The following is a 24,680-nucleotide window of genomic DNA, read 5'->3' as shown; positions in this document are numbered from 1 at the left end:
CTTCGCTCAATCTCATTAGGCTCACATGGGCCCAACTTTTGAGTTGTCCAGGCCCCTGTGGGTGACATCCCTTCCTTCTGTTCTATCAACTGCATCACTCAGCTTAGTGTCAACAGCAAACTTGCTGAGGGTGCATTTGATGCCATTGTCTGTGTTGTTGATAAAGATGTTGAAGAGCACCGGTCCCAAGACGGACCCCTGGGGGACACTGCTTGTGACCAGCCTCCACCTGGACATAGAGCCATTGAGCACAGCCCTCTGGCTGTGACCTTCTAGCCAATTCTTTATCCATCTAATAGTCCAGCCTTCAAACCCATCTCTCTCCCATTTAGAGATGAGGATGTGGTGTGGAACCACATCAAAGGCCTTGCACAAGTCCATACATACAACATATCATGATGTTTATTATAAAATGCCAAAAAGAGAGTAACTCAGAACCCAAATACATAGCAGTCCATGTAAGGAGAATTACAGGAGTAAACACAGCCAGCTTAGCCCAACCTAGAAGGTGGGCTATTTCTAGGTCAGCCATGTCTCTCCTTTCTTCATCTCTCACTTCCAAGAGCAGCTAGTTCTTTCAAGCAGGAGTCAGAGCCCTGCTGTCTCTAATATACCAGGCAAACAGGGGCTCTGAGCCTGGCACGAGAGTGGAATACACAAGAGCTCTGCACTGCAGACCAGGGACGAGACGTCTGTCCCTGCAGAAGGGACACGGTGCTATCTGCTCTCACCCTCTCCTCCCTGCTGCAAATGGCCCACTTGAAACAGTGTCAACGAATGGCAGTGGCAAGAAATGGTTAAAACATGATCCTAAACTCCATGCAGCAGGATAACAACAGAGATTTCATCAAGGGCTCGTAAAGCAAAGGCAATCTGAATATTTGGCAGCTACAGACTAATTACTCTGGTAGTAAGATTTCTGACATTGTGACATCGCCTCGTCACAACACAAATAACACATGAGGGGTAAATAAATTGAAGCATTGAATTCATAGGGACCTGCTCTGTACATTCACATTATTAACATCTAATGCTAACTAAATAAAAATATTAATAAACAGTGACGACCCACCTTATACAATGCAGATGTAGAGGCTGATCCAACAGCATATGCTACCCCGATAATTGAATCACCCTGGAAACCATCTGCATATGCCATCATTACGATTCCTGTGATTGCCATTATTGCTGCGACTATCTGCACAGACAAAGCAAAGCAATGTGAAGCTCAGCACAGTTTCATTACACAGAAAGAGATTATCACTGTGGGGGGCTTTAATGAGTGTCACTAGCTATGTTCTCTGACTTCAGATCTTCCCGACTTCCCTTAAATAGTTGGTTATATACTGTTGGGAGAGATGTAAAACATAATGAAAGTGTATGCACTGAGAGTGATATGGATCTACAGCATTGCAAACTGTCCTGGGAGCTACTCACATAACATCCATCACTGCGTATTTTATAAGCTAAAGACCCACTTCAAAGACGTGACTCCAAGACCAAGAGATTTCTAAGATACTTTGCTATGCAAGAGGATGAATATTCATCAAAGCCATCACTTGGACCTGAAATGTAAACATTTGGATGGGAAGCCTTCCTGGAGATCAGCCCAGGAGAATAAATCTTGTGTTGGGGAACAGCTGTACATAACTGGGAGCTGCATACATTTCCCAAAGGCTGCGCCAGCTTTCTTGGACAGATGTGGCCAAATGTCTTTAATAAGCCTTTACCTTTCTGGTCAGGGTTTGTAGGGGTGGGTTGTTTTTTTTTTTTTTTTGCCTCTTTTGAAAATCCAAGTCAGAACTTCTAAGAAACTCAAAGGAAAAAGAATAGAAATATGTATCTACGTAGTATGTGAAATCCTGGGTCCTGACTCCAGGAAGCCTCATGAAGTACCAGGGCTCACTCCATGCTTTATTCTTTGAAAAACTCCTCTTTTCCTACCTGCCCTCAGCAGGTAAATACAGTGTCTTTACCTTATTTTGCTTTCAAAGACGGTGACTACCTAACTTCCATGGACTTCAGAGGGAAATGTTTTCTCAGACCTGAGGAAAATCACAGCTTCATTTCTGAAAGATGGCTTTTTAAATGGATTTTAAAAAGAATAAGTATAGCATTAAACACCTTGCAATTATAAATAAAAGACTGTACTAGAGCTTGGAACAGTCAGAAGGTGCACAAATGCAGATCTCTAAAGTTGGCTGTGACAGAGTCATCAGCAGTTTGCAAGGCTAGATGCTTTTCTCCTATCAGATACCCATTAAATCGCAGTGAGGAGGACAAGGAGGGCCCTCTCCATCCATACAAACAAATATGGTTATGCTCAACAGCATGCCGTGTTGGAGCCAGCTCCTGAGCAACCTGCTTGGCAGGCAGGGCTTTCATAGAATCACAGAATCACAGAATGGCCAGGGTTGGAAGGGACCTCAAGGATCATCAACCTCCAATCACCCTGCCAAGGCAGAGCCACCAACCTCCACACTTAATACCAGCCCAGGCTGCCCAGGGCCCCATCCAACCTGGCCTTGAACACCTCCAGGGACAGGGCATCCACAACCTCCTTGTCCCTGGTATAACCCCAAACCAACACCAACAAGACATAAGCACTGGGTTAGGAGTTCTTTCTGGAAAACCTGACTTAGCTGCACATAAGAAATGGTTACCACCAGATAAACTTGAGTTTCACGTGCTTCACACACTCACAGGCAAAGATTTCTCCATAAAACCACCTGCCCTGCTGCAGAGCAGTTTGACTTTCAGTTCTCACAAAGGTTCACCAAGAGTCCTAGAAACCAACTGATCCTTGTACTGAGCAGATATGAGTTACACTGAGGCAACAAACACAAAACCCTCATAAAACAACTTCAACAGCACCACTCAGATGAGCAAAGCCATGTCTCAGGGGACACACAAGATGAGGACGTGTAAATGTGTCCATGCATGGGACACTACTGAGAATCAATAATCAACTCTTACAGTGAAGCCAAATCTCTGAGACCAGAGCTAAAATGTTAGCATTCCTAAATCCCAATGGCTGGAAGGTACCTTTTTACAGCCCACTGGGTCCCACCAGCTCAGGCTGCCCAGGGCTCCATCCAGGCTGGCCTTGGGCACCTCCAGGGATGGGGCACCTACAGTTTCTCTACGCCAGCATCTCATCACCTAATAGAGAAGAATTTCTTCCTTATATCTAATCTAAATCTCCCCTCTATTAGTTTAAAGTCATTACTCCTTCTCCTGTCGTTGTACTCCCTGACAAATTATGTAATAACTGTCTAATACTGCTATTCCTCCTTATGGTTTATCCTAGCATACCAATACCACAGCACCCAGCCTTGAAGCAGTGCAGAATCATACTCAGCACTTCTCTGAAATCAGCATGACACGTCCTGTGATTCTGCAGAGCTTCCCTTGCCCTGCTTACTGCACATCTGGTTTCATCTTGGACTGCATCACACATCCCACCTCGTGCATAAATTCAGATGCAGCATTTCAGCTGTCAGCTGGATCCTTCAGCCACAGTATTTCAGGCAATATCTCCCATAAGACAAAACAGGGGAATCTGATGCAGTTATCCCCTTCTTCAGATGGAAAGGATCAAGATTAAAACAACACTCTGACCCGGTAAGTGAAGCTTTTCATGGTTCTGATGACCAGTAGATTCATCATCCCCACAGAAAGGATCTTCCTTGTTGGGAAAATCATCTTTCCAGCCTGACTACATCCAATTCTGAGAAGCAGTTTCCTAATTTAATCAACAATTTAGAAAGCCAAGCACCTTTTCCCCTGAAACAACCACAGCAATGGACAGACATGGGGCATCATTTCGTAAGACTTCAGAAACATATGACCTGATATGGGAAAACAGAGAGAACATTATTTCAACTCCATGTACAAAGCTCTTCCTGCAAATCACACTGCATTAGCACAGCTGACCTTGTGTGTTTGCTTTAGAAACCTGAGCACACATCCTGCAGACAAGCAGCAGCAAGGCCACGGCCAGGCAAGGCTGACAGCTCGTTAAACAAGGCTTTTAATTAATGGAAGAGTGGAATACCTTTCTTTCAGATCTTTGTAGGTAAGGAATGAAATAAGCTCGCCTTTTTCTTTTTCCTGGAAGACAGCTAGGTCAACTAACAGTTAGGAACAATTGCTTTTCTGTGTGCAGCATATGGCAAAATGGGGTGCTGCAGTAAGGAAATCTGTGTTTGCACTCCAGCCAACCTTTCTTTGGGGGGGGAAAAATGTCCCCAGAGCACTCTGCACCTACCCAATAAGCTGCACTTACTCACTTCAGCTGCCAACTTCACAGAAGAAATACAACCATGGGCTCAAACTTGGGAATGTTTAACATGTGGCTACATCTAAGCATCATAAACCCACAGAACTCTTCAAAGATGAGAAGTCATTCACACATCCGTGCTTGCTCTGAGCCACGGCTGTCCAGCCTTCCACAAATCCCTATGTAACATGGACACAGGGTGCATCTTATTAATCTGTAAGGCATTCATAAGTGTCCAAGCAAACCAGGTTATGGCATAGTAGGGTCTGTGTGATGTTCCCTGTGCAGACAGTCACTGTGGCTAAGGGTCTGCCTCCAGTGAAACTCTGAATCCTTACTCTTAAGTAAATAGATACACATTCATTGCTGTGTATATCAGTTTCGTACAAATATTCTTTCTCCAGTGTGTGCTTTATCATAGAATCATAGAATGGTCTGGGTTGCAAAGGAGCACAGTGCTCATCCAGTTCCAACCCCCTGCTGTGTGCAGGTCACCAACCAGCAGCCCAGGCTGCCCAGAGCCACATCCAGCCTGGCCTTGAATGCCTCCAGGGATGGGGCATCCACAGCCTCCTTGGGCAACCTGTTCCAGTGCCTCACCACCCTCTGGCTGAAAACCTTCCTCCTAATATCTAATCTAAACCTTCCCTATCTCAGTTTTACTCTCTCTGGTTGCCCCAAGCTCCTTCAGCATCACTGCAAAGCACACACTGCAAGTAACTCAAATGCCAGAGGGCTGTGTGGAGCCTTCCTGCAGCTATTTAATGCTTCCCCACCCAAATCTATGCCACGCCATATGGGCAGCCATCACACCACACCTGTCCTTTTGCAGCCCACCTGAAATCCTGCCTGCAGCTGCATTCCACCCCAATGCAGTGCAGATATGCCCCACAGCTCCCAGGCTCTGACAGAACAAGTAGCTGAGCTCTGAAATGCTGGCTGGGCTCCAGGCTGCTGTGTGCTTCTGCATAGGGTATGCAATTACCCTTTTTCTTTCCATCCCCTTCATGTCCAAATAACCAAATCATGCCTGCTGTGTGAGATGCATTCATAATACCAAAGGCTGAGTCCACGCTGCTTTGCTGTGTTTTAGTTCTCATACACTCTCCTGCGTGGTTATTAACATCATTAAGTGTTACTCAGGCAGGAGGGCTGCTGGAAAACGCTGCTAATTACCCTTCCAGCACAGTGCATGCAGAATCTGCCACTTAGCAGCAAAAGCAGGATTTGCTGTTGGCTTCCTCTGCCGGCTCTTTCTTGTACAAACCTCACGGTGTTTACAGCATTAATACTAATGCATATTTATAACGACTTTGTATCAGTCAGTGAAAAACAGCTAATAACTGAGAATAGCTTTAGTATTTTTTACCTGCTTTCTTTAAGAAAGTGGGCTACAGAAATGCAGTAATTGTGTTTGCTCTTCTAGAAAGAGGTTGCTTTTAGGAAGAAAAAAAAATAGCTTAAGAGTCCCAAATTTCCTTTTTTTTTTTCCCCAGCTGGGCTCAGAATTACCTTATACAAGTGAGGAATAACAGCAGGAAGATGAGATGATCAAGGGACCGAGGGGGGAAAACAGCCTCAGAAGTCACCGCTCCTATTAATTGCTGTGCAGAAGAACTGAGGATTTCAAACCCTGCTTCTGTGAGCCAGCCATCAGCATGATGGGGGTATGGCATGCTTAGATATCTGAGTTTTTACATTTTTAATTATATATGAAATAGATATGCAGATGCCTGGCATTAGCACTGCAAGGTGAGGGGTCCATGCCCTTACCTTCATGGCACGGACCCTTTGCTGAACTCATCCAGCAACAACCCCTACCCAAAGGAGAGGTTCTCATGGGACAACATGCCCAATGCTCCATGTCGTTACAGACTGCATAGCCAGTCCTGTCCCTTCAGGAAACCCCAGAACTGTTTTACTTTAAACAATTCCTTTTTCTGTCCCCAAAACCTAAACACAGTGACTGGGCAATGTGCTGCTGTCTGCTCCAAATGCCTGTGAGTTAGGGTGCCTTCTCCTTTCACTTCTGAACCAATTCTATCACATTGCTAATTAAAACAAAGCTGTTGTCTTTGTCATTTTTTATAAAAGCGGGCCACTTGGATAAACATCCTGATCCTTCAAGCTTTCCATGGAACTTCCACTCTATTGACCCTCCTGGTTATGGAACTTCCATTCTATTGATCCTCCTGGTCATAGAACTTCAATTCCATTGACTCTCCTGGTCCTAGGCACCAGCCTGGCCCCACACAGTCACTGGTGGGGCTCAAGGTCCAGAGGGATCACAACTAATGAGACCACGAGGCCTTGGACCACCACTTCAGTGGGAGAATCTGCACAAGCAGAAACAGAAGACTTGGCAGCTCCTTAGCCAAGCTATAGAACACAACCATTCAAACTGCTGCACATCAGGAGATCTCAGATGTGGTGGTGGTTTATGCATGTGTACTTGTGGAATAAATATGTATTTTACATATCGAGTACAGCTGCCTGCTCAAACAAGGAATGAAATCGCTTTGGCTAGAACCTAAGCATTTATCACAAGGTTTAAAATAAAATTAACTGACTGTACTTAGCCCTGTAACCCAATCAATGTGGGGGATCTTCAGGCTCACATTTGGGCCACAAAGCTAAATGGGAATGGTTTCATGGTATATGCATACCATAATGTGGTGTACGCATACCATAATGCAGCAGGACTATGGTAGTGCAATAGCTTATGGTTTGAGGTAAGGATGAAAATAAGAGAGGTGAAAATCAGGCATGCCATTACCCTTGCTCCCATGAACCTGTCTTTCAGCACAATCCAAGAAAGCAAGAAGACAAAAGCTTTGTTACAACAGAACAGAGCAGAGACGTCTGTGGCTGTCAGCTTCTTTAAAGCCAGTAAATACAAGTAGTTAGTCAAAGTCCACAGAATAGAAAAGGGAGCAGTCCTTTTAAGAAAGAGTTTCAGCGTCAGACCATCTTCACCAAAAATCCGACTGCATTCCCTAAGAAAAGAAAAGAGAGTTTAAAGCTCAGCTAGGGTTCTGCTTAGCATTCACTCCAGCACAGCAAACATTCATTAGACTTTTATCACACTCAATTAAGTGCTTTTCTTAACTACTCTGCACGCCCGTAAGAAAGTATTGTTTAATTCGCAGAGAGAAAATAACCAATATTTTTCTCAAAACAGCAGTTTCACAAATAGAAAAGAAGTAGCTTACCTGGAATAATCACACTCTAAGCAACAGTAATCCCAGAGGTGCACACGTAAATGAAGGTCATCTATAAAGCACTGACAGCTCTCAGCTTCTGCCTTCAAGGCCATGAAAAGGGTGATTATAACTGCAGTTTTTCTCTGTAGCTTGACAACTGTTCTCTTGCTTTGCTCTGATACCTCTTTTTATTTCTATTGAAATATATTCTAGTGTATGGCCAAGCGAGCTTTAGGGATTGCCTGAAAGATACCCACTGGCACGTGAAGCTGAGCCGATGAAACGAGAGAAGAGGGAAGGGCAGGGTATATAACTGCTGTATTTTACAACAGAGTGAAAAGTGTGAATGCATCACAAAACCAAAATGCCAATGGAGCAAACCAAGGTGCCACCAAACTGCAACACATCATTCCATGACAACACTAAGGGACTGTGACCAAAATTCTCCTAGGTCTTGGGTCCCCAGAACTTTCATAGCTTTGGACAATTCCTAAAATACCAACTACCTGGAACTAACTAGTAACTTCAAAGACTGCATTGCAAAATAAATCAAGTAAAAACTTAGGTTTTCTGTACTTTATTGGGAAGTGGTAGTGGGAATAATAATCTTGACTTAATTTCCCATTTAAAGAGTTGTGTTGGGGTCTCCTTGCCCACTGCTACTAACTCTGGGGAAATCTGCTGTTAAAAAGGTTTCATGTTTTTTACTATTGTGAATAGAAACCACCATTCTCCATTAGAAGAAAGGAGAGTAATTACATCTGTGTAATATATAGGATAACCTATGCCTTACTTCATAGCTATCAATTCCCTCTGCTACTAAGATGAGCTGGGGTACAAAGCAGTCATTTTTGGTAATAACACCAAAAGTGGGATGTGCACCGAGCTGATGATGCTCAGGTTCGCAGATCTGCCAATCCTCTCCTTCAGTCTGTATGAGCTGAATGCTCTCAGAAGTCAGCCTGTTTCTAAGGAATGTTCTGCACAGAAAGAGAACAGCTCATGTTGTGTACCATTTATCATTTGCTTTGTACCTCATTTATCTGAGGTAAACTGAGGCAAACGGATAAATGTTTCAGTTTGAATGCAGGCTGTTGTACCATTGCTTTCAACAGGAATTAAATGTGATGAATTTCCTTGTCTGGGAACGGCCTTGCTGGCAGCAGAAACTTGACTACTTGTTGGCTTGCAGATACAGCAGCTGTCACTTAAGAGATGTTTTTCTCCCCGTGAGACACAATGGATGCAGAGATGATGCTAAGCTCAGATGTGTCTCACTTCAGGCAGGTGTTGCTGACCTGGATGCACCAAACCTGTGTTAGCATTACGAGATGCCAGAGCTGGTATGCCCTGTCTTGTCAAGAACAGATCTGAACTGTGAACTATAGACCTGCATGGATCCTGATGTTCAAACTAGTGGGAATTCTGCTGTCCATTGAGATGCACAATTGGATTGTTACATGGATCTAAATCCAACCTGTCTCAGATGCTGTCAGAATCTGTCTTAGAGGGAACAAGCTTGTGCTATATTAAAATGAGAGAGATTGGTGCTTGGGCTGCTCAAAATAATGCAGGGCACAATTAACTATCCCAGTGCTATGCCAATAGCATACAAACAGCAAAATCATCCAAGTGCATCACTGTGTCTGCAAGGCAGCAAGAAAAACTCTCTTCAAATGTGCCATGGAAAATCATGTCCCCATCAGCCCTGCACCTGGCAAGGCAAGGCACTGAGAGCAGGCAGATAAAATGGAGCAGCAGCACAGCTGGAGAACAGCTGGACCTGAGTGATGCAGGAGATGCTGGAAATACACCCAGCACTTCTGCCCATCTATCCACAGGGAGGGGAGGGAGTTTCCAAAGCCAAAAAGGGGAAATGCCAGAATCACAGAATCATAGAATGGTTTGGGTTGGAAGGGACCTTTAAGATGATTCAGTTCCAACCCCTTGTTATAGGCAGGGATATCTCCCTCTAGAGCAGGTAGCTTACAGCCCCATCCTGCCTGGCCTTCAAAAAAGAATGAGTCAGGCTTTGTTGTCCTATAGATCTCCAGGATGTTTGCACCCAGACAAACACAGAGCAGAGTCAGGTCCGAAGTGCCCCAGCTGAGTTCGTGGAAGGAAGAAGCTTCAGAAAGATTTCTGTTGTTCTGGGATGGGCTCTATGGGCTGGCCAAAGTCTGGGAGGGACCACCAAAAACATCACTTATCTCTGAGTTCCCAGAAACAGTGGGAGGGATGCAGACAGGATCACAACTAGCAAAAGAAATCTGAAAATTCAGCGTCACATGCCCCAGGCAATGGACTGCTTAAGTACATGGAAGAGCCCTCATCACACACAGGAGGAAACAAGGACCAGGCAAAACAGAGGCCAGTGCTTCATCATCTCTCAGTTGAAAAAAGAAAAGAAGAAGAAGAAGAAAAAAAATGTGACAGGGGTGTGCTGAGCAAGAGAGAGACCTGCTGAATTCACTTCTGTGCCTAGGAGAACTCCGTGTTCCTGGTGAATAATGCTCAGTGAGTGAGGAGCTAGGAAGAATGCCTTCTCTTTCCAGCCATGTCTAGAGTCATTGCCTCGGGCTCTGTGAGGGCTGGTTGCTCTGTGGTTAACACAGCCTCTTTGGCATGCAACTAAAATTAAACCTGCAGAAGCCATCAGGACATGACAGTGATTAAAACCCTGTGCTCAGGGGAGAGGCTCCGTGGATCCACCCTGATATAGATATCTGTAGGCTGTTGACTTACAGACAGAGACATATCTAAGGGCAGCTGACCCTGAAACTATGACACAAACTATTTCCAAACGCACAAGAAGTCTATTTAAAACCTGCCCTCTAACACAAACAGCTCTTTTTATTTGCAGGTAGCCCTCAGCTCTGGGCAGTGTGCCATGCTCTCAGGAACTGCAGCACCTCAGGCAGTCGTGGAGCTTTTCTTCTGGGTCACACTACACACACTGCATCCCTCTCAGTTATTTCGATTCCAGAATTCTCATTCCATGCAGAAGAATAGGTTTGCTCATCCCTGACACACAGCAGCTGCTGGAGCGTAATTCAGCAGCTGGTTTTAAAACAGCTTACAGAGAACAGCTAACAGACACTACCTGGAGTAACATGAAGATGAGGACTGTAATGCTCACATCTGGTCCTTTTTGCTAGGCAACCAACTCTTCACAACACGTTCATCTTTCCTTAAGCACACCTACCAACACTGTTCCTACCCCGTGCCCCAAGGTTGCAGAGCACCTGCTGCTGTAGTATGGCAGTATTCTGGCAGAAAGCTGCTGAACACTACAGTGCAAGCTCCTTGAGAAGCCAAGACAAGCAGACAGGGAGGCAAATTTTTTTGACATTGGAAATACAGAATTATAGAACAGTTTGAGTTGGAAGGGACCCTTCAAGGCTATCTGGTCTGACTCCCTGCAGTGAACAGGGACACCCACAGCTCCATCAGGTGCTCAGAGCCCATCCCCTGACCTTGGCTGTCTGCAGGGACGGGGCATCCCCCACTAGTCTGGCAATAACTGTGCCAGTGCCTCACCACCCTTATCATAAAAAGCTTTTTTTCTTACACCCTGTCTAATTCTCTCCTCTTTTAGTTAGAAATCATTTCTCCTTGTCCTACCACAACAGATCCTTCTAAAGAGTCTGACAGTCAGTAGTTCCCTTCCACCTAACCCAAGCCATAAGTCTAACAGGATCCTAAGCCACAACTGCTATCAGCAGGGTTGGATTTCCTTTTGCAGAGCTTACCAAGCCTTGGAACATTTTGTTCATGGCTATTGCAAGGACTCTCACATTTATCATGTGGAACTGTTGTCTGCAGTACCAGGAAGGTACAAAGAGCTGTGCCTTCCACCTCAAGACAATTCTTTACTGAAATCCAGTGGGGAGGTAATAACTGTGAGTTAGTTTCTGAGACCACAAAATTTAATCTCTAAGGTAAAGTGTGAAAGGTAAGAAATACACAATTGCCAATCTTAAGAAAGCCAAAGTAAAGTTGAAGACTGAGACTTTTATCCTTCCAGGTGGAATTTATTTTTTTTAAGAGATAAAAAGCAACAGTGGCTCTACACAGCTTTACCAGCCTGGGGCAGCTCTCTGCCAGTCACTGGCATCATCATTGGTCTCTGCCAAGATATCATCAACACTGTTTGTTCTGATCCACCGGGACTGTCTGTGGGGCAAAATGTCATTTGTCTTTAAAGCCTGTAGTGAGGGACTACATCCTCCAGAAATACAATCTCCTCTGGACCTGAGGCAGGCCTGGAACCGTTATACAACAGGCTTTACTGACAAGAATTACTCCACAGAAATAAAACCATCAAATGAAGAGATAAGGAACCTTAGAAAATGCAATTTAAAAAAAAAATAATAAGGACTGTATCAAAAACACAAAACAAGCTGTTAACCAAGTTGACCAGCCTGGAAATTAATCCTGCTGTGAGAAGGAGGCTGGATTACATGACTCCAAAGATCCCTTCCAAATTTCTATAACTCAGAGTTTAAAAACTCCAGAAAATTTTTCAATTCTTTAAGTCATCAGAAAACCAAACACTCATCCTGGAGAGATTGCCATAGCCAAATCCCAGCACAAAGAGCTCATCCAGCTGTAATGCAGCACAGACCAAGCAGGCTGGTGCCCATGACAGTCAGTACTTGCCAGCAGTCACTTCTCCCTGGGATCTGAATTCTCAATACATCTGGACTAGGAAACGCTCTGGAATGTGCCTTCCCATCACCAAAGTCCTCCTTGCACACTTCACAAACGTAGCTTCACATCTGTGTCAGAAGTTCCTCTGGGCATGTACACATGCCCTCAGACCTGGCTGAACTTCATCAACAGCTGGGGAAATGTACCTACTGTTTAAGCATGCTTTTATTAATCACTGCCACAAATGCTTTGCTCAAAACTTGGCTCTGGTGGATGCCAATCAACTAAATGCAGAGGCTCTATCTGCGGGGATATTTAGTCTCACCTTCTTCCTTATTTGCACTGCACTCATTATTACTTCACCCCATACCCAGAAGCCAAGCTGACGCTGTTAATGTTCTCACCAATACTCCAGAAAGAATCTGAATGAAGGCATCCTTAACACGCAAAGCACTGCGTTTTCAGAGGAAGACTTAATTAAGTGCAACCGTTCAATTTCAGTCACGCTGATTTGACAGAAATGATAAATTTAAGGCCAAATTATATCTCAGATCCTGGAAAAAGCAGCCAAGGGAAGGCTCTGGCCCTGCTACACTCCAGCCCTGATGGTCACAAATTGAATTCCTCGTGTTCTTGGGGACAGCTGTGCTGAGCCCTCCATCAGAGGGAACAAGGTGTGGGCCACACACTGTAAACATCTGGCAGAACAGATCACTCTGCTGCAGTCAGTAATACTGTTTTCAAAGCAGCTCTACAGTGGAGTAACAGAATAGGGTCCCACCTCAAAACTACTCTGTGAATACCCTCCCTTCACAGACAAGGTCTGGTATATTGTGACAAGCTGAATTTACCTCCACCCTTTAAAACAGCTTCTACTTCACTGTTGGATGAGTAGAATAATGGAAGAGGAGGAGGAATAGTCAAATTAATTGCCCCAGGAAGAAGTAGTAATTCCAAACCCTCAGATATGGCTTTAAGTACCAGCCAGGGTTGAACTGAGCCAGTCTGGTCCTTCTGCAGTCCTGCTGGTTGGACTGGATGACTTCTTTGGGTCCCCCCTCCAATCCTGAATTCCTGTGCTTTCAGGCTGGCCACTAAAAAGGAATGGGAATTTCTACATCTGCACTAATGCAGACTAATACTGTAGCAAACACTATGCATTCCTTCAGCCTTTGCACTTGAGGCTGGGAGCTCGAGTGCAACTCCCAGCCACGTGGCATATGGAAAGCCTAGAGTCGGAGTTGTTCTCCCTAGGCTCTTGTAAGAGAGAGGAACAGTTATTTCCATTCAGAACTTTACAGAAGGACAAAACCTTCTGTAAACATCTTCTCCCCAGCACGACAGCCACTCAGCTATGCCAACTTGCTCCTCAGAGTTACAGGCAGAGGAGAGCCAAGAGCCTACCCCATGCAAAAGAGCAGAGAAGGCTCCAGAGGTGTTCATCCTCCCGGCTGTGATCTAGCAGGAGGAGGAGGAAAAGACAATTTTCAAGCTGCAAACCAGCATAGAGAGCAAGCCATCTCCTTACCTTGAAGCATCTTTTATTCTCTACAGCTATGAGTTGCTTTGATTGCACCTTACACTAGCATTCTGTCAGGAGAGATTAACGGTCAGTGGAAAACTGATCCAGGCAAGAACACAAATTATAGAGATTTTAGATAACAGCAAGATTATAAGCAAATAATTGACCTTTTCAACTCAGTGAAAAAAAAAACCCTCTAATGATCAATTATCCATTTATTCAAGCATATGTCACTCATCTGTTAGCCTTTTAAAAATTATTTATGAATGTGATTCTCTGCAGCATGACCTTCGTTCTGTCTTCTGACACCATGGGTCAAACTGAGAAGTGCAGTGATTTCAGTCCAGAGCAATCAGGCTGCTTAAAAGTGATATTGCCACGATAAAGCCTACCTGAATTTTTTGATTGGAGACTGCTTCTCCTGTGCAGTTGCAAGGTGCCCAGAATAATAAATGGGAAATACCATAATGTTCCAGTTTGTTGAGAACCAAGTCATGAAAAAAGGACAGTCAAATGTCTCATAGGTGATTTTGACAAACTGCGTTGTCCCAACCCAGGAGGAAGAGACGGACAAAATGATCAGAAATCTCCAAATGAGCTTAAGAAACGTGGATGTGCAAGACTGGCATCGTGTCTGTCCCTCAGCTTCTTGGCTGCTGCTCTCCGTGTGCGCTTGTGTTCCTTCTTCTCCTGGATAAAAATGATACAGAAAGAAAGAAGAGTTGCACACATCATTAATGCATTCAAAACAATTCTTAGGAAAATCTCGCTTTGTGATTCAGCCAAGAACCACTCCGTGCCTCTTCTCATTTAATTCCTGCATGTCCTACAAACACCAAAATCCCACTCAGAAATACTTAATAATACTATCTTCAAGAGAATAGGAACAAAAGATAAACACAATAGAGGCTGGAGGTAACAGCATCATGGTTAAGCTGTCTGCTTTATCAGCCCTTCTTCCCCTCTGTCAGCCAAACCTCCAGAACACAGCTACCTCTCTTAGAACCAGCTACATTATAAAGTCAATTACTCTGCATGTTTGCAGCATAAAAGCTATCTGACCCTATACTTCTGGAGCCAGAAAAAAAGCTCTTATTATTGAATATTTTAACTCAAAAATCACTGTTTTCTTTGAGAGGTGAGGAATAAACAGTCTGGTGGTTTGATGTTCCAAAGCAAAGACAGGGATTATTTCAGTCAAGTTTCTGTATTTACACTTTTGAAGTTAAAAAAGGAAACTGAACAAAACTGAAGCTTGGCATGCCTGGAAATAAACCTCTAAAGATAAGCAAGAGGGAATCAGAAAGTTGCCATGTTCCATTTTCATACGGTACTTTTCAGACCCAGTCTCCAGATCACTGGAACCAGCACAGCGGAGCACCAAATCCCACTGACTGATGACTGGCTCTCCAGATTTACTGATGCAGCCCGTGAACCCAATTGTGATTTCACAGATCCCAGCTGAAAACAACGGATCCGACTGCAGCAGCAGTTCTCTGGCTTCATTTATGCCCATGAGCTCATGCAGCACCAATGAGCTCTGATATTTACCATGTTAGAACATAGCACATAGTTTGATAGGAGGAACAGGAGTTCCTTCTGAAAACCATGACCTGCAGCTATTCTCAATATTCTATTCTATTCTATTCTATTCTATTCTATTCTATTCTATTCTATTCTATTCTATTCTATTCTAACTGCATCAATACAATGTGATATAGAGTAAGAAACTACAAAGCTGCTGATGCTAAGGGGAGTTATAGATCTACTGCAGTGAGAGCACCCACACACTTTTCTATGTTCAACCTAAACTCAGTTCTGACTTTCCTTCTTTACTACTGTTTCTGCTACAGTCATAAGGAAATGTAAAAGTGAGCTTTTGAGTTATTAAATTAGACCAACATTCTAAAACTGATTCATCATAACAGAGAGTAAAATTTGCAGTCAAGAATTTACCTAACTGGGACATGAAGCTTTTTGTAATTGTACGGTGCATTTTTTCCCCTTAAAAATAACAAGTATTTAGCTGCTCCATTGTTGTGTGATGAATCAAGAACTTAAATAAAATTACAGGCCGATTTAAAACATATAGAAGATAATCAGACAGAACTCTGAATAGAAAAGCACCACTGTAGCATTATCTTCATCTACTGGGAGAATACAGATATTTTGATAGCACTAATAATGACTGTTATCTTCTATTAAAAAGTAAATTGCAGTTTATTTGCAAGTTAAAATGGTTTAGAAAGAATGTATTTCATAACATCCTCTTAGGGGTTTTCCTGCTAAGCAAAACTACCATGCAATTAGTCCTTCTTCAGCTAGCAGTGAAAGCAATCACACAATGATGGAACACTAAAGCACCTTTATCTACACATTACATTTTCCAATTACCAAATAACACTGTAATTGCTGTTACAATGCATGACACTATCATTAGCATTTGACTTGGTTGTTACAGCACCAAATGTTGGGGAAAGGCACAGAAACATAGACTTTTTACAAGTCCTAGCTTGATTTAAAAGACCTGTGTGAGATTTAGCCTAATTAAACGTACAGTAGGGAGGTTTTGTAAGTGCTTAATTGACAGGATTCACCCCATGTAACGTAGTTAGCAATTGTTTTTCAGGCTAAAAATGTTGTCTAGGCTCCCTCTATACTTGGTGAGAATGGACAGGCATGTTGAGAAGGTGGCTGATCTCACCCTCATGTACCGAAGGGAGGTGGGATGTATGACCCACTGGAGGACCTTATCTTGCCTTAGACTATGTGAAATTCCAGGCAAAGTGGCACAGTAGCTTGACAATTGCTTTTGAAATCCATGAGATGCTTATACTGAAAATTTGGTCAAAGATCCACAAGGGAGAGATAAGAAATATCTTTAAAAGAATCACAGGACTTGAACTCAAAGAGGGTAGGGACATATGGAAAGCAGACACACAATTCACACTAAAAAGGCTGGAGAACTTTCAAGTGATGAAGTTGGGTCTGAATTGAGCTGGAAAGTAGAATTTGAGTCCAGACACTTAATGCTGTGCTGAGAAGAAAATGAATTCATGAGCCAAAGTGGTATGCAGATAGCATTTTACAATTAGAAAGGCCATAGAAATCCTTGGTGACTTCAGTTTGAAGCTAACCAACTGACTTAACCCGTCAAGAACATGGAAGCAATCTGAGAACTCAGTAAGGATGAAAAGAGAGGGAAAGAATGCAGGTGACACCGCAGGTGACACATGCAGATGACACTGGTCAATGGCAAACTGTGCTGAAAGTCAATGACCAGAAATATCTTTGCATGCTCCTTTTGTCTGTCAGTAATGTAACTTTTCTATGTGATATCTCCGTAACAAGAGGAACAATCTTTTTAGCTTTTGTTTTCAAAAGAATGAGATAAATAAAATCAAAACCTACAGTTTTTCTTTCTGAACTCCTAAGTGTTTCATAACTACATCCTAGAAAATGATATTCTTTATATTTGTTCACCTACCTGTCAGGTCAGTCATACTTACACCTCACTGACGAGGAAGATCTGGATAAAAAGGGGACTAAAAAACTACAAAATAAACATTTGGATGAATATGATGACACAGTACTATTTTTTTCTCAATAGGGCTACAAGTCCTTTCTTAACAAAAGATAGATTCTGATTTGGATGTACCCTTGTGCAAGTAAATATGGAATTATTCATCCTAATATCTGCAAAAAATGAGAACAGATGATTGGTTTTCTACTATCAGTATCTAAGTTCTTCACTGCAAGATGCTGTAACACCCACTCCTTGCTGCAATCATCACCTTTAGTGTCTTTCTGAGGGTTTCCATCAAAAGAGTACTCCTGGAGTACAAGATTCCTCTGTTTTCCATCCACCTCAAGGCAGAAAATAGCTGACTCTTGCTGCCATCAGTGATGAAGTGACAAGATAAAGGTTCATCTCCCATAGTTCCAGTGTGCAAGGAGATCCAACCTGCTCTTCCTCTCCTTTTTGCTCACAGTATCTACATACACTGTTATCCAAAGTACTTGGTACAGTTATATTATTTCAGCCATTTAACTACTCTTTCTTCAGCAGTACAATCCAGCACTCTCAAAGGTTTCTGGCTGCATCCTGCAACTGCTCCCATACCACCCCTGTTGATGACAGATGGACATCATGGTGAAGAAGCCAGCATTCTCCATACGTACAGGTTCATCTGAGCTAAACTTCTGCAAAAAGTGTGTGACACATTCCCAGTGGAAGCCCTGGTGTGCAGCTGCTCGATGATCTGAACTGTGATGGTCTTTTCTAGATATCCTTCCACCCGTCGCTCCTTCTCTTCCTCTTCATCAGATTGTCCAACGGTACGAGCTGAGATTGTCATTGCCTTTGAGAAGGTAAATGGCTGGTTTTAAGGGTCCTGGTCTCTGGCCAGGCTGAAGCTGAGGAAACACAACCATCTCGTAAGACTAATTGGTGCGCTAATGTTAATCATCCTTCTGTGCCAACAGGATTTCTCAGATAACGCGTTCTACGTTCCTACCGAGGCCCAGCACTTCCTCTCCCATCCTTGCTTCCTTCTTGCCTAACCCCAGTCTGCACACAGGTACAGGAAGGACTTTCACAAGGCCATGCAGTTTGCAGCACCGAAACCCAACGTCAGCACTCTGCACCGTCTTTCCAAAAACCAGACAGGAGAGGCCTTTAGCAGGCATGCTGCGACACCGGCAATGCGGCCGTTATGCCTACCTGATCTGCTCTGCCTCTCGACTCTGCTGTGCCGACAGATTCCCGAGGGACTTCGATTCTGCAGCTCAAGAATGGGAGCAGCAGAATCTTCAGCCACAGATAGAGGGGAGAGCTGCCTAGTCATGCCTCTGTGTCTGCTGGGGCAGTTGCCTCCTGGCTTGCATTGGATGACAGATGATCGTGAGGCACCTGAGAAGAAAGAGTTTGCATCAGTTTGGCTGTAAACTCCCTGGAAGAAAGCGGGGCTTTCAAACACTGTCAGCAAAATGCATACAAATGAGTCAGTGGGAGAAAGGAAGCACACTGCAAAAATCAAGGTTTCAGCTGTGGTCAGAATAAAGTAAATAAGTAAGTAAATAAATACTTAACTCTCTCCCCCCTTCAGATAAATGCTGCTGTACAAAAACCAGCCTTTCCCCTGAAGAAATGAGAGCCTTATGCTGCAGCATACTCTCAGCCATGCAGCTCCATCCACAGGGTCTGAACAGTCAAAGGAATTTGTACTCACGTGGGCCCCTCCTGAGCACTGACACTGAATGAGGCAAAAGGAGAGGTCACCATTCCCCATAGGACAGAAAGAAGGGCTGAGGAACAACTGGGGTTGGTGCTGAGAGACTCTCAAGGCAAGAGCTTCCCCTTCCATCCTTCAGAACCACTCTTGAGATTCTTGCATCGGATGAAGCCTTGCTCACTGATGGGTCTTTAGGATGCAGGCAGTTGCTAACTTACAGCAGAGGTCAGTTTGAAGGCTTTAAGTGCACCGTGTCATAATCTCCACATCTTCATGCATGTTGCTTTCTCTTCTGCTGTGAGGTGCAGCCACCCCCAAGACACTGCATGTCAGAGGGAGACTTTACAAAGGCACAAGGCAGTGGACAAGCCCCAGTTGCCAGAAACACCAGCAACACCAGATGAGAAGTTTGCTGGTGAGAAGGATACAGCATTTTACAAGTAAGTGCTTGAAGGACTGTACGAAGCACCAGAAAGAAACAGAACAGAGCACAGTGCTGAAATCTGGCCATCTGGCACATACTCCCAAACTTACTGAAAGGGTCCGTTGAAGAGGTCAGCATGTGAGCAGCACATCAGAGTTCTCTTCTGAGTCAGTAAGCCAAGATGACTGGCCGTTTTTGATAAGTGTGTGTGTTCACGGTCTGTTGAGATCACCCACCTCTTCTTTTGCAGCTGCAACTTCAGTTGGTGACCACTTCTCCCAGCCTGACACAAGTCACATATACTCAGAGCAGCCACTGATTTTGCCATGATTTGGAGGCTTTAATACAACAAACACTTGCCTCACACTGAAAAGCACAGAAAAACTGCCACAGAACTCATGTGTAAGGTGCTAAGTATGCAACAAATGCAGCAACAACCTCTTAGAAGGCAACACTCTTCATTACAAAACGAGCCACTTCAGTGTGCTTGGAGCAAATAACACCACATAACCAAATAACAACATGGAAGCATTTCCTAAAGCAGGGATTGTATTCAGGGTAACAGAGGAATCAACTCAACACTCTACTGCCAGAGGAGGCTGAGATTCATATAACTACACATGAATTACAAGCTGTGTTTGATTCACCTGCTCTAACGACAAAGACCACAAAGGAGACATTTAGAACACAGTCTATGACAGTATAAACACTGAAGTTGACTTTCAAGGACCAACACCTATATTGTTTCTAGGCAATAGATTGTTTCTCCTCTTTTTTTTGGTGAGCGTCAATATCTACAGAGCTTTTTAGAGCCTACAAGACATTTTCAAACCCTTAAACGCTTTTCATCTTCATATATTTACTTTTTAATGGAGAAAATATTGATCAAATAGCCACACAACTCTTCCTATGACCTTGTTCTACTCATTTCACAAGTCCAAGCCTTGCTCTTCCCACCTGTCACCCCACAAGAAGCATCATCACACCTTTATTTGACAGCTGAAAGTTACTTCCCATCTCTGCAAGGTTAAGACAAGCAGCATCTTCTGGCCTAAATATCCAAAAAGGCACTTCCAAATCTTCCAGTCCTTAACTTAGGGAAGTTTTATTTTCACTTGCTGACTGCCTGTCCTCCACCACCAAGGTGCATCAACCCAAACCACTGCTCACTTTGATCCGCATCATTTAAAGAGATTTCATTATGTTAAAAGACACATGCTACATCTCAATTAATGTCATTTAGAGCAAGCTCAGGATACTCAGCAGAAGTCTATCAGATGATCTGCAGCCAAAATTTCAAGGATGCCTATTTTTCTCGTATGCAAAAAGAGCTCAGAGTTATTTATATCTGGTACAATAAAGGAACACCAATCTTTTCCTGTACAATGAGAAACTCAGCAGCTGAGACCAAAACTGCAATTCAGGAGATTGCATTTAATCGAAAGTCACTGCTTGATTTAGTGAGATCTCCTTTTATATTTGAAAGCAATCAGATAGCACAGCAATTTATCAAAATTTCCTTGTTACAGCTGGAAAGGTTGGGCCATCTAATGCTACTGAATCTGATCATATTTTAAAGAGATACTTTGACAGGGAAGGTGAAGAGTAATATGCTGGGCTAATTTCTCCAACCTCAGTTTCAGCTGCAAGGACAACAAATCACCATTTACAAAGCACTCCAACAAAATCTTGCACGTGTGCTTCTAACCCACGTGTTAGAGGAAAGGAAAACAGAATGTTGTGTAATTAATTCCCATTCTTTGACTCACACAATAATTACTGGCGCTCAAGAAGGGATCCACTGAGACCCACCAAGCTTAGACAAAAATCAAGAGCAGCATTTCCCACTGAATTTTTGTGTATGTGAATCCCACATGCCTATGGAGACCTTGTAGCCTCAGGAGGTGAGAGCATGACCTCCCAGAATGGACAACAGGAGGGTCCTACCATAACACGGCACGTGAAAATGAAGGAACAACTAAAATGCTCCCAAAATACACTTCCACCAGAGCAAAAGTGGAGCAGCACTGTTAGGGTCACAATCTTTTGACTTAATATAGACGTAAACCTCAGGATGAGTGCCTGATATAAGGAAGAACAACCATCTTGAGTCGAAATATTCACACTGGGTCAGACTCAACTATTTACCTGATTTTATTTTTTTTTAACTGAAAGAAAAATCTTGCTGCTAGAAGAGTTCCTTGCCTGTTTGGAGCTTATAATTGAGTGCCAAAGTAACACTCAGCCCATACACTTGACAAAGGAGGGAATGGAAAACACGAAAGGGGCACAGGATCGTATCAAGCATTTAATGAATCAAATCCATCTGGGTGACTTTCCATTACTGGATAAAAGCTACCCCCCACTCTGCCCCATTTTTAAAGATTATTATTTTTTTCTATATCAGTTAAGTCTTTTTTTCCCCCCCTAGAAATGCAGACACTTTTCTTTAGGAAGTAAAGCAATTTATATATGTAGACTAAAGGAGACCAGCAAGGAGAACATGTGGCTTTCTTCATGCTTCTATCAGAGTCAGTCCATGTCTTATATTAATTACTATATACTTATTCCTGTGTCGTTCAATTTAGCAAGGTAATTATGCTTGTGACTAACCATGATTAACATCACTGAAGCCCATGCCTTTCCACATTCTTTAACACTGCTCTGAACTCAGGCTGATGGAGGAGGTGAGCCACCAGAAGCTGCTGCTGTCTTGGATCCAACCAGGAGCCAGCAGCATGTGGCTTGTGTCCCAAGAGCCATTTTCACCATCCATCTATAACCTGCAAACAGCTCCCTTGCCTCTTGACTCTGAGAGATGTGAAGCAAGACTTGTGGCTTTCCATTTATACACGGACTTTCACATGCAGTTCACACAGTGAGAATATTTGTCCCTCCGTGGCTTCGGGCTAGACAAATCACTGTTATTATGCAGGGGGGTAGGAGAAAAGGGATTTTGCTTTGAGATTCAAGAACAGTGATTTTCAGATTAGTTTTGTATATGTCCAACATATTTATTGAGTGACAATACTGCTTAGAATACCAAAAAAGATGCCATTCTGCATCTTTTCATCTTTTATGGCCTCAAAGTTGCTACTAAAAACAAAGTGAATGGACTACCAGTAAAATAATGAATTCATTGTAAAAATGCAGCCCTGGGAAAACTTTAATGGCCTCATCAGCAGATAACTGATTTTTTTTTTCCTTTTCTTTCCTCAACAACTGCCCCAATGGAAACGAAGAATCTCTCAAATAGATAATCAAATTCCTTTCCATAACCTCTGCATGTCCATGATACAAAGTGTTTGTTAATTTGGAGACAGCAACATTTGCCTTGCTGGCATGTGCCAAAACATGTGCTTTGTTGGTTTGCTGGTTTTTCTTTTTATTACAGAACTAAATTGATGGCTAAATGGATGACATGCTTATGAGCTGGAAAGTTTCTTTTGTTTTCATAGTCCTGCAGAGGAGGGAGGGATCATCCATAGCTATCACTGTAGTCAGGCAGTAGGCAAGCTTTGCCAGAAAGTCACTCAAGGCATTTACAGTCTTTCTTTTACTCACACAGTATTAAAATCTGTTTATTCTACCGTGCCCTCAAAATCTCAGCTCCTAATATGTCATTGTTTGTGCATCGACAACATGATGTCTTCACGCCACTGCCGCGGAAACAATCGCTGAGCTTTGACAGATGGATGGAGGTAGAAGCCAGGCTGGTGCTATGCGAAAAGTACGTCAATCGAATGTTCCTGCTAAATTGGGCACCAGTGAAAGAATTGACAATGCTTCCTTTGTGTTGCAACCTTACCTGCTGGTGAGCATCCGCTGCAGAGAAGGACGAGCTCACACATCACCAGCCCACTGCTTCCAGCAGCCCGTGTGCACATGCTCATGTTGGTAACAGTCAGCACACAGCCATGAGGGCTGGAGATTCTTGCAGAGAAATTCTGGTCCTAATATTGTGCAGTAAGGAGAAGACGATGTAAAATTTGTGGCTGGAGAAGCATCGGATGAGCACAACTCAAAAGAAATGGGGACTGAGTTGCAGTGCCATTGTATAGGAAGACAGCTTCTTCTGTCAGTTTTATAACAAGAAAACCTCATCAGAGAGCATTAGCTATGGCTTTCATTGGATTGTTTGCCACTGCTACCACACAGCTGCGGGCAGGGCTACCTAGTGGAGTTAGGTCCATAGTTTGTTTAATTTCAGCCAAAGGGACTCAGTGTAAAATCAAATCCTGCCCTTCATTACACTGGTATAGACCCACAGCACCTGAGTACAACCAGCAAGGCTGTTCTGCAGACACACCACTGCACCTGAAGATATTACCACTATTAATGTGAAATTAGAACCCAAGAGCAAAATTTCCCCCATTTTTAAAGAGTTCAGAACTAGCAGTTCAACTCAGGACATGAAGCCATAATGACATTTATGAAAGCCAAGCAGACCAACTCTAGAAGGAGAGTCTCTGCAGATCCTGCTACACAGGATTCAGGAGCAAGCACCTCCTACTTTGCTCAGTGAAGATAAATTATTTCACCGTATCTCAGACCTCAGTGATGTTCTCCATTTAAAGACACCCTTTGGAGACACAGAGTTCTGTGTATCAGAGCTATGCACGTATGAGCAGTCAGAGTAATGCCCTGTTTATTCACTCTTTGCTAGCTTGGGAAGTTTTTATGTCTGAAGGGGATGAGAAGGTTATGACAATTATTTTTTGCCCTGGGAAAAACAAGATTTTCACATCTTAATGAAAAACAAATGACTCAGTGATGGTATACAGCATTTCTCCTGTACTATGATTAACTGTTGTCAAGAGCAGAAAGCAAAAGTGCAGACATTTTTGTTGTAGTTCAACAGTGACGTCCATCTGCAATTCCTGCCAATTATCTCCTCAGTGTCTGCACGCAGCCGTTCATTTCAAACTGACAGAAACTTCCCCCACAATTAGGAATCTCCATAATTTCAACATGCCCTCCTATCTTTGCTATAAAGCAAACAAAGAGGGAGCAAATAAGTTAAATTTCACCATCCCATAAATAACGCAGTGCCTAACGAGGGACGTGTCACCCTAAAAAGAGGGAAAAGCCTCACTATGGCTGTCATTAAGTGCCTGAAAAATGGTCTCACAGCAGAGACAAATGACAGAGACGCCCATCAGGTGTGATGAAGATGCATCTTGCTCTGCCTTAGAGGAGAGGATGCAAAGAACTTCCTGAAGTCACCATCCAGCCCTGCACCTCCTTGGCTTTGTGATGATAATAGCACAGGGAGCTAGAAGCAGCATGCCTAACGCTCCTGATTTAAGATATAGGCTGATGAACACCACCTCGATTAGACTTACATGCAAAATCTGGGAGA

General features: G+C 43.4%; 1 protein-coding gene across 3 annotated transcripts in view; it reads right to left on the bottom strand.

Moving 5' to 3' along the window:
- SLC35F4 (solute carrier family 35 member F4) overlaps positions 1 to 24,680 on the bottom strand; it is a 103,524-nt gene that overhangs the window by 2,975 nt on the left and 75,869 nt on the right. The window contains exons 2-5 of one of the 3 annotated variants that reach the window (XM_010712092.2): positions 18,384 to 18,572; positions 14,053 to 14,350; positions 7,059 to 7,278; positions 1,073 to 1,198 (exon numbers count right to left, since the gene is read on the bottom strand). In XM_010712092.2, coding sequence (XP_010710394.1) covers positions 1,073 to 1,198; positions 7,059 to 7,278; positions 14,053 to 14,350; positions 18,384 to 18,572 — 833 coding nt within the window. Of the gene's footprint in view, positions 1 to 1,072; positions 1,199 to 7,058; positions 7,279 to 14,052; positions 14,351 to 18,383; positions 18,573 to 24,680 lie in introns of those variants that run through there. The other 2 variants (XM_010712094.2, XM_031553733.1) reach the window with 2 other exon arrangements.

The sequence above is a fragment of the Meleagris gallopavo genome, chromosome 5, assembly GCF_000146605.3.
Source record: "Meleagris gallopavo isolate NT-WF06-2002-E0010 breed Aviagen turkey brand Nicholas breeding stock chromosome 5, Turkey_5.1, whole genome shotgun sequence".
Classification (NCBI taxonomy): Eukaryota; Metazoa; Chordata; class Aves; order Galliformes; family Phasianidae; genus Meleagris; species Meleagris gallopavo.
This window is presented reverse-complemented; position numbering and strand designations above follow the sequence as displayed.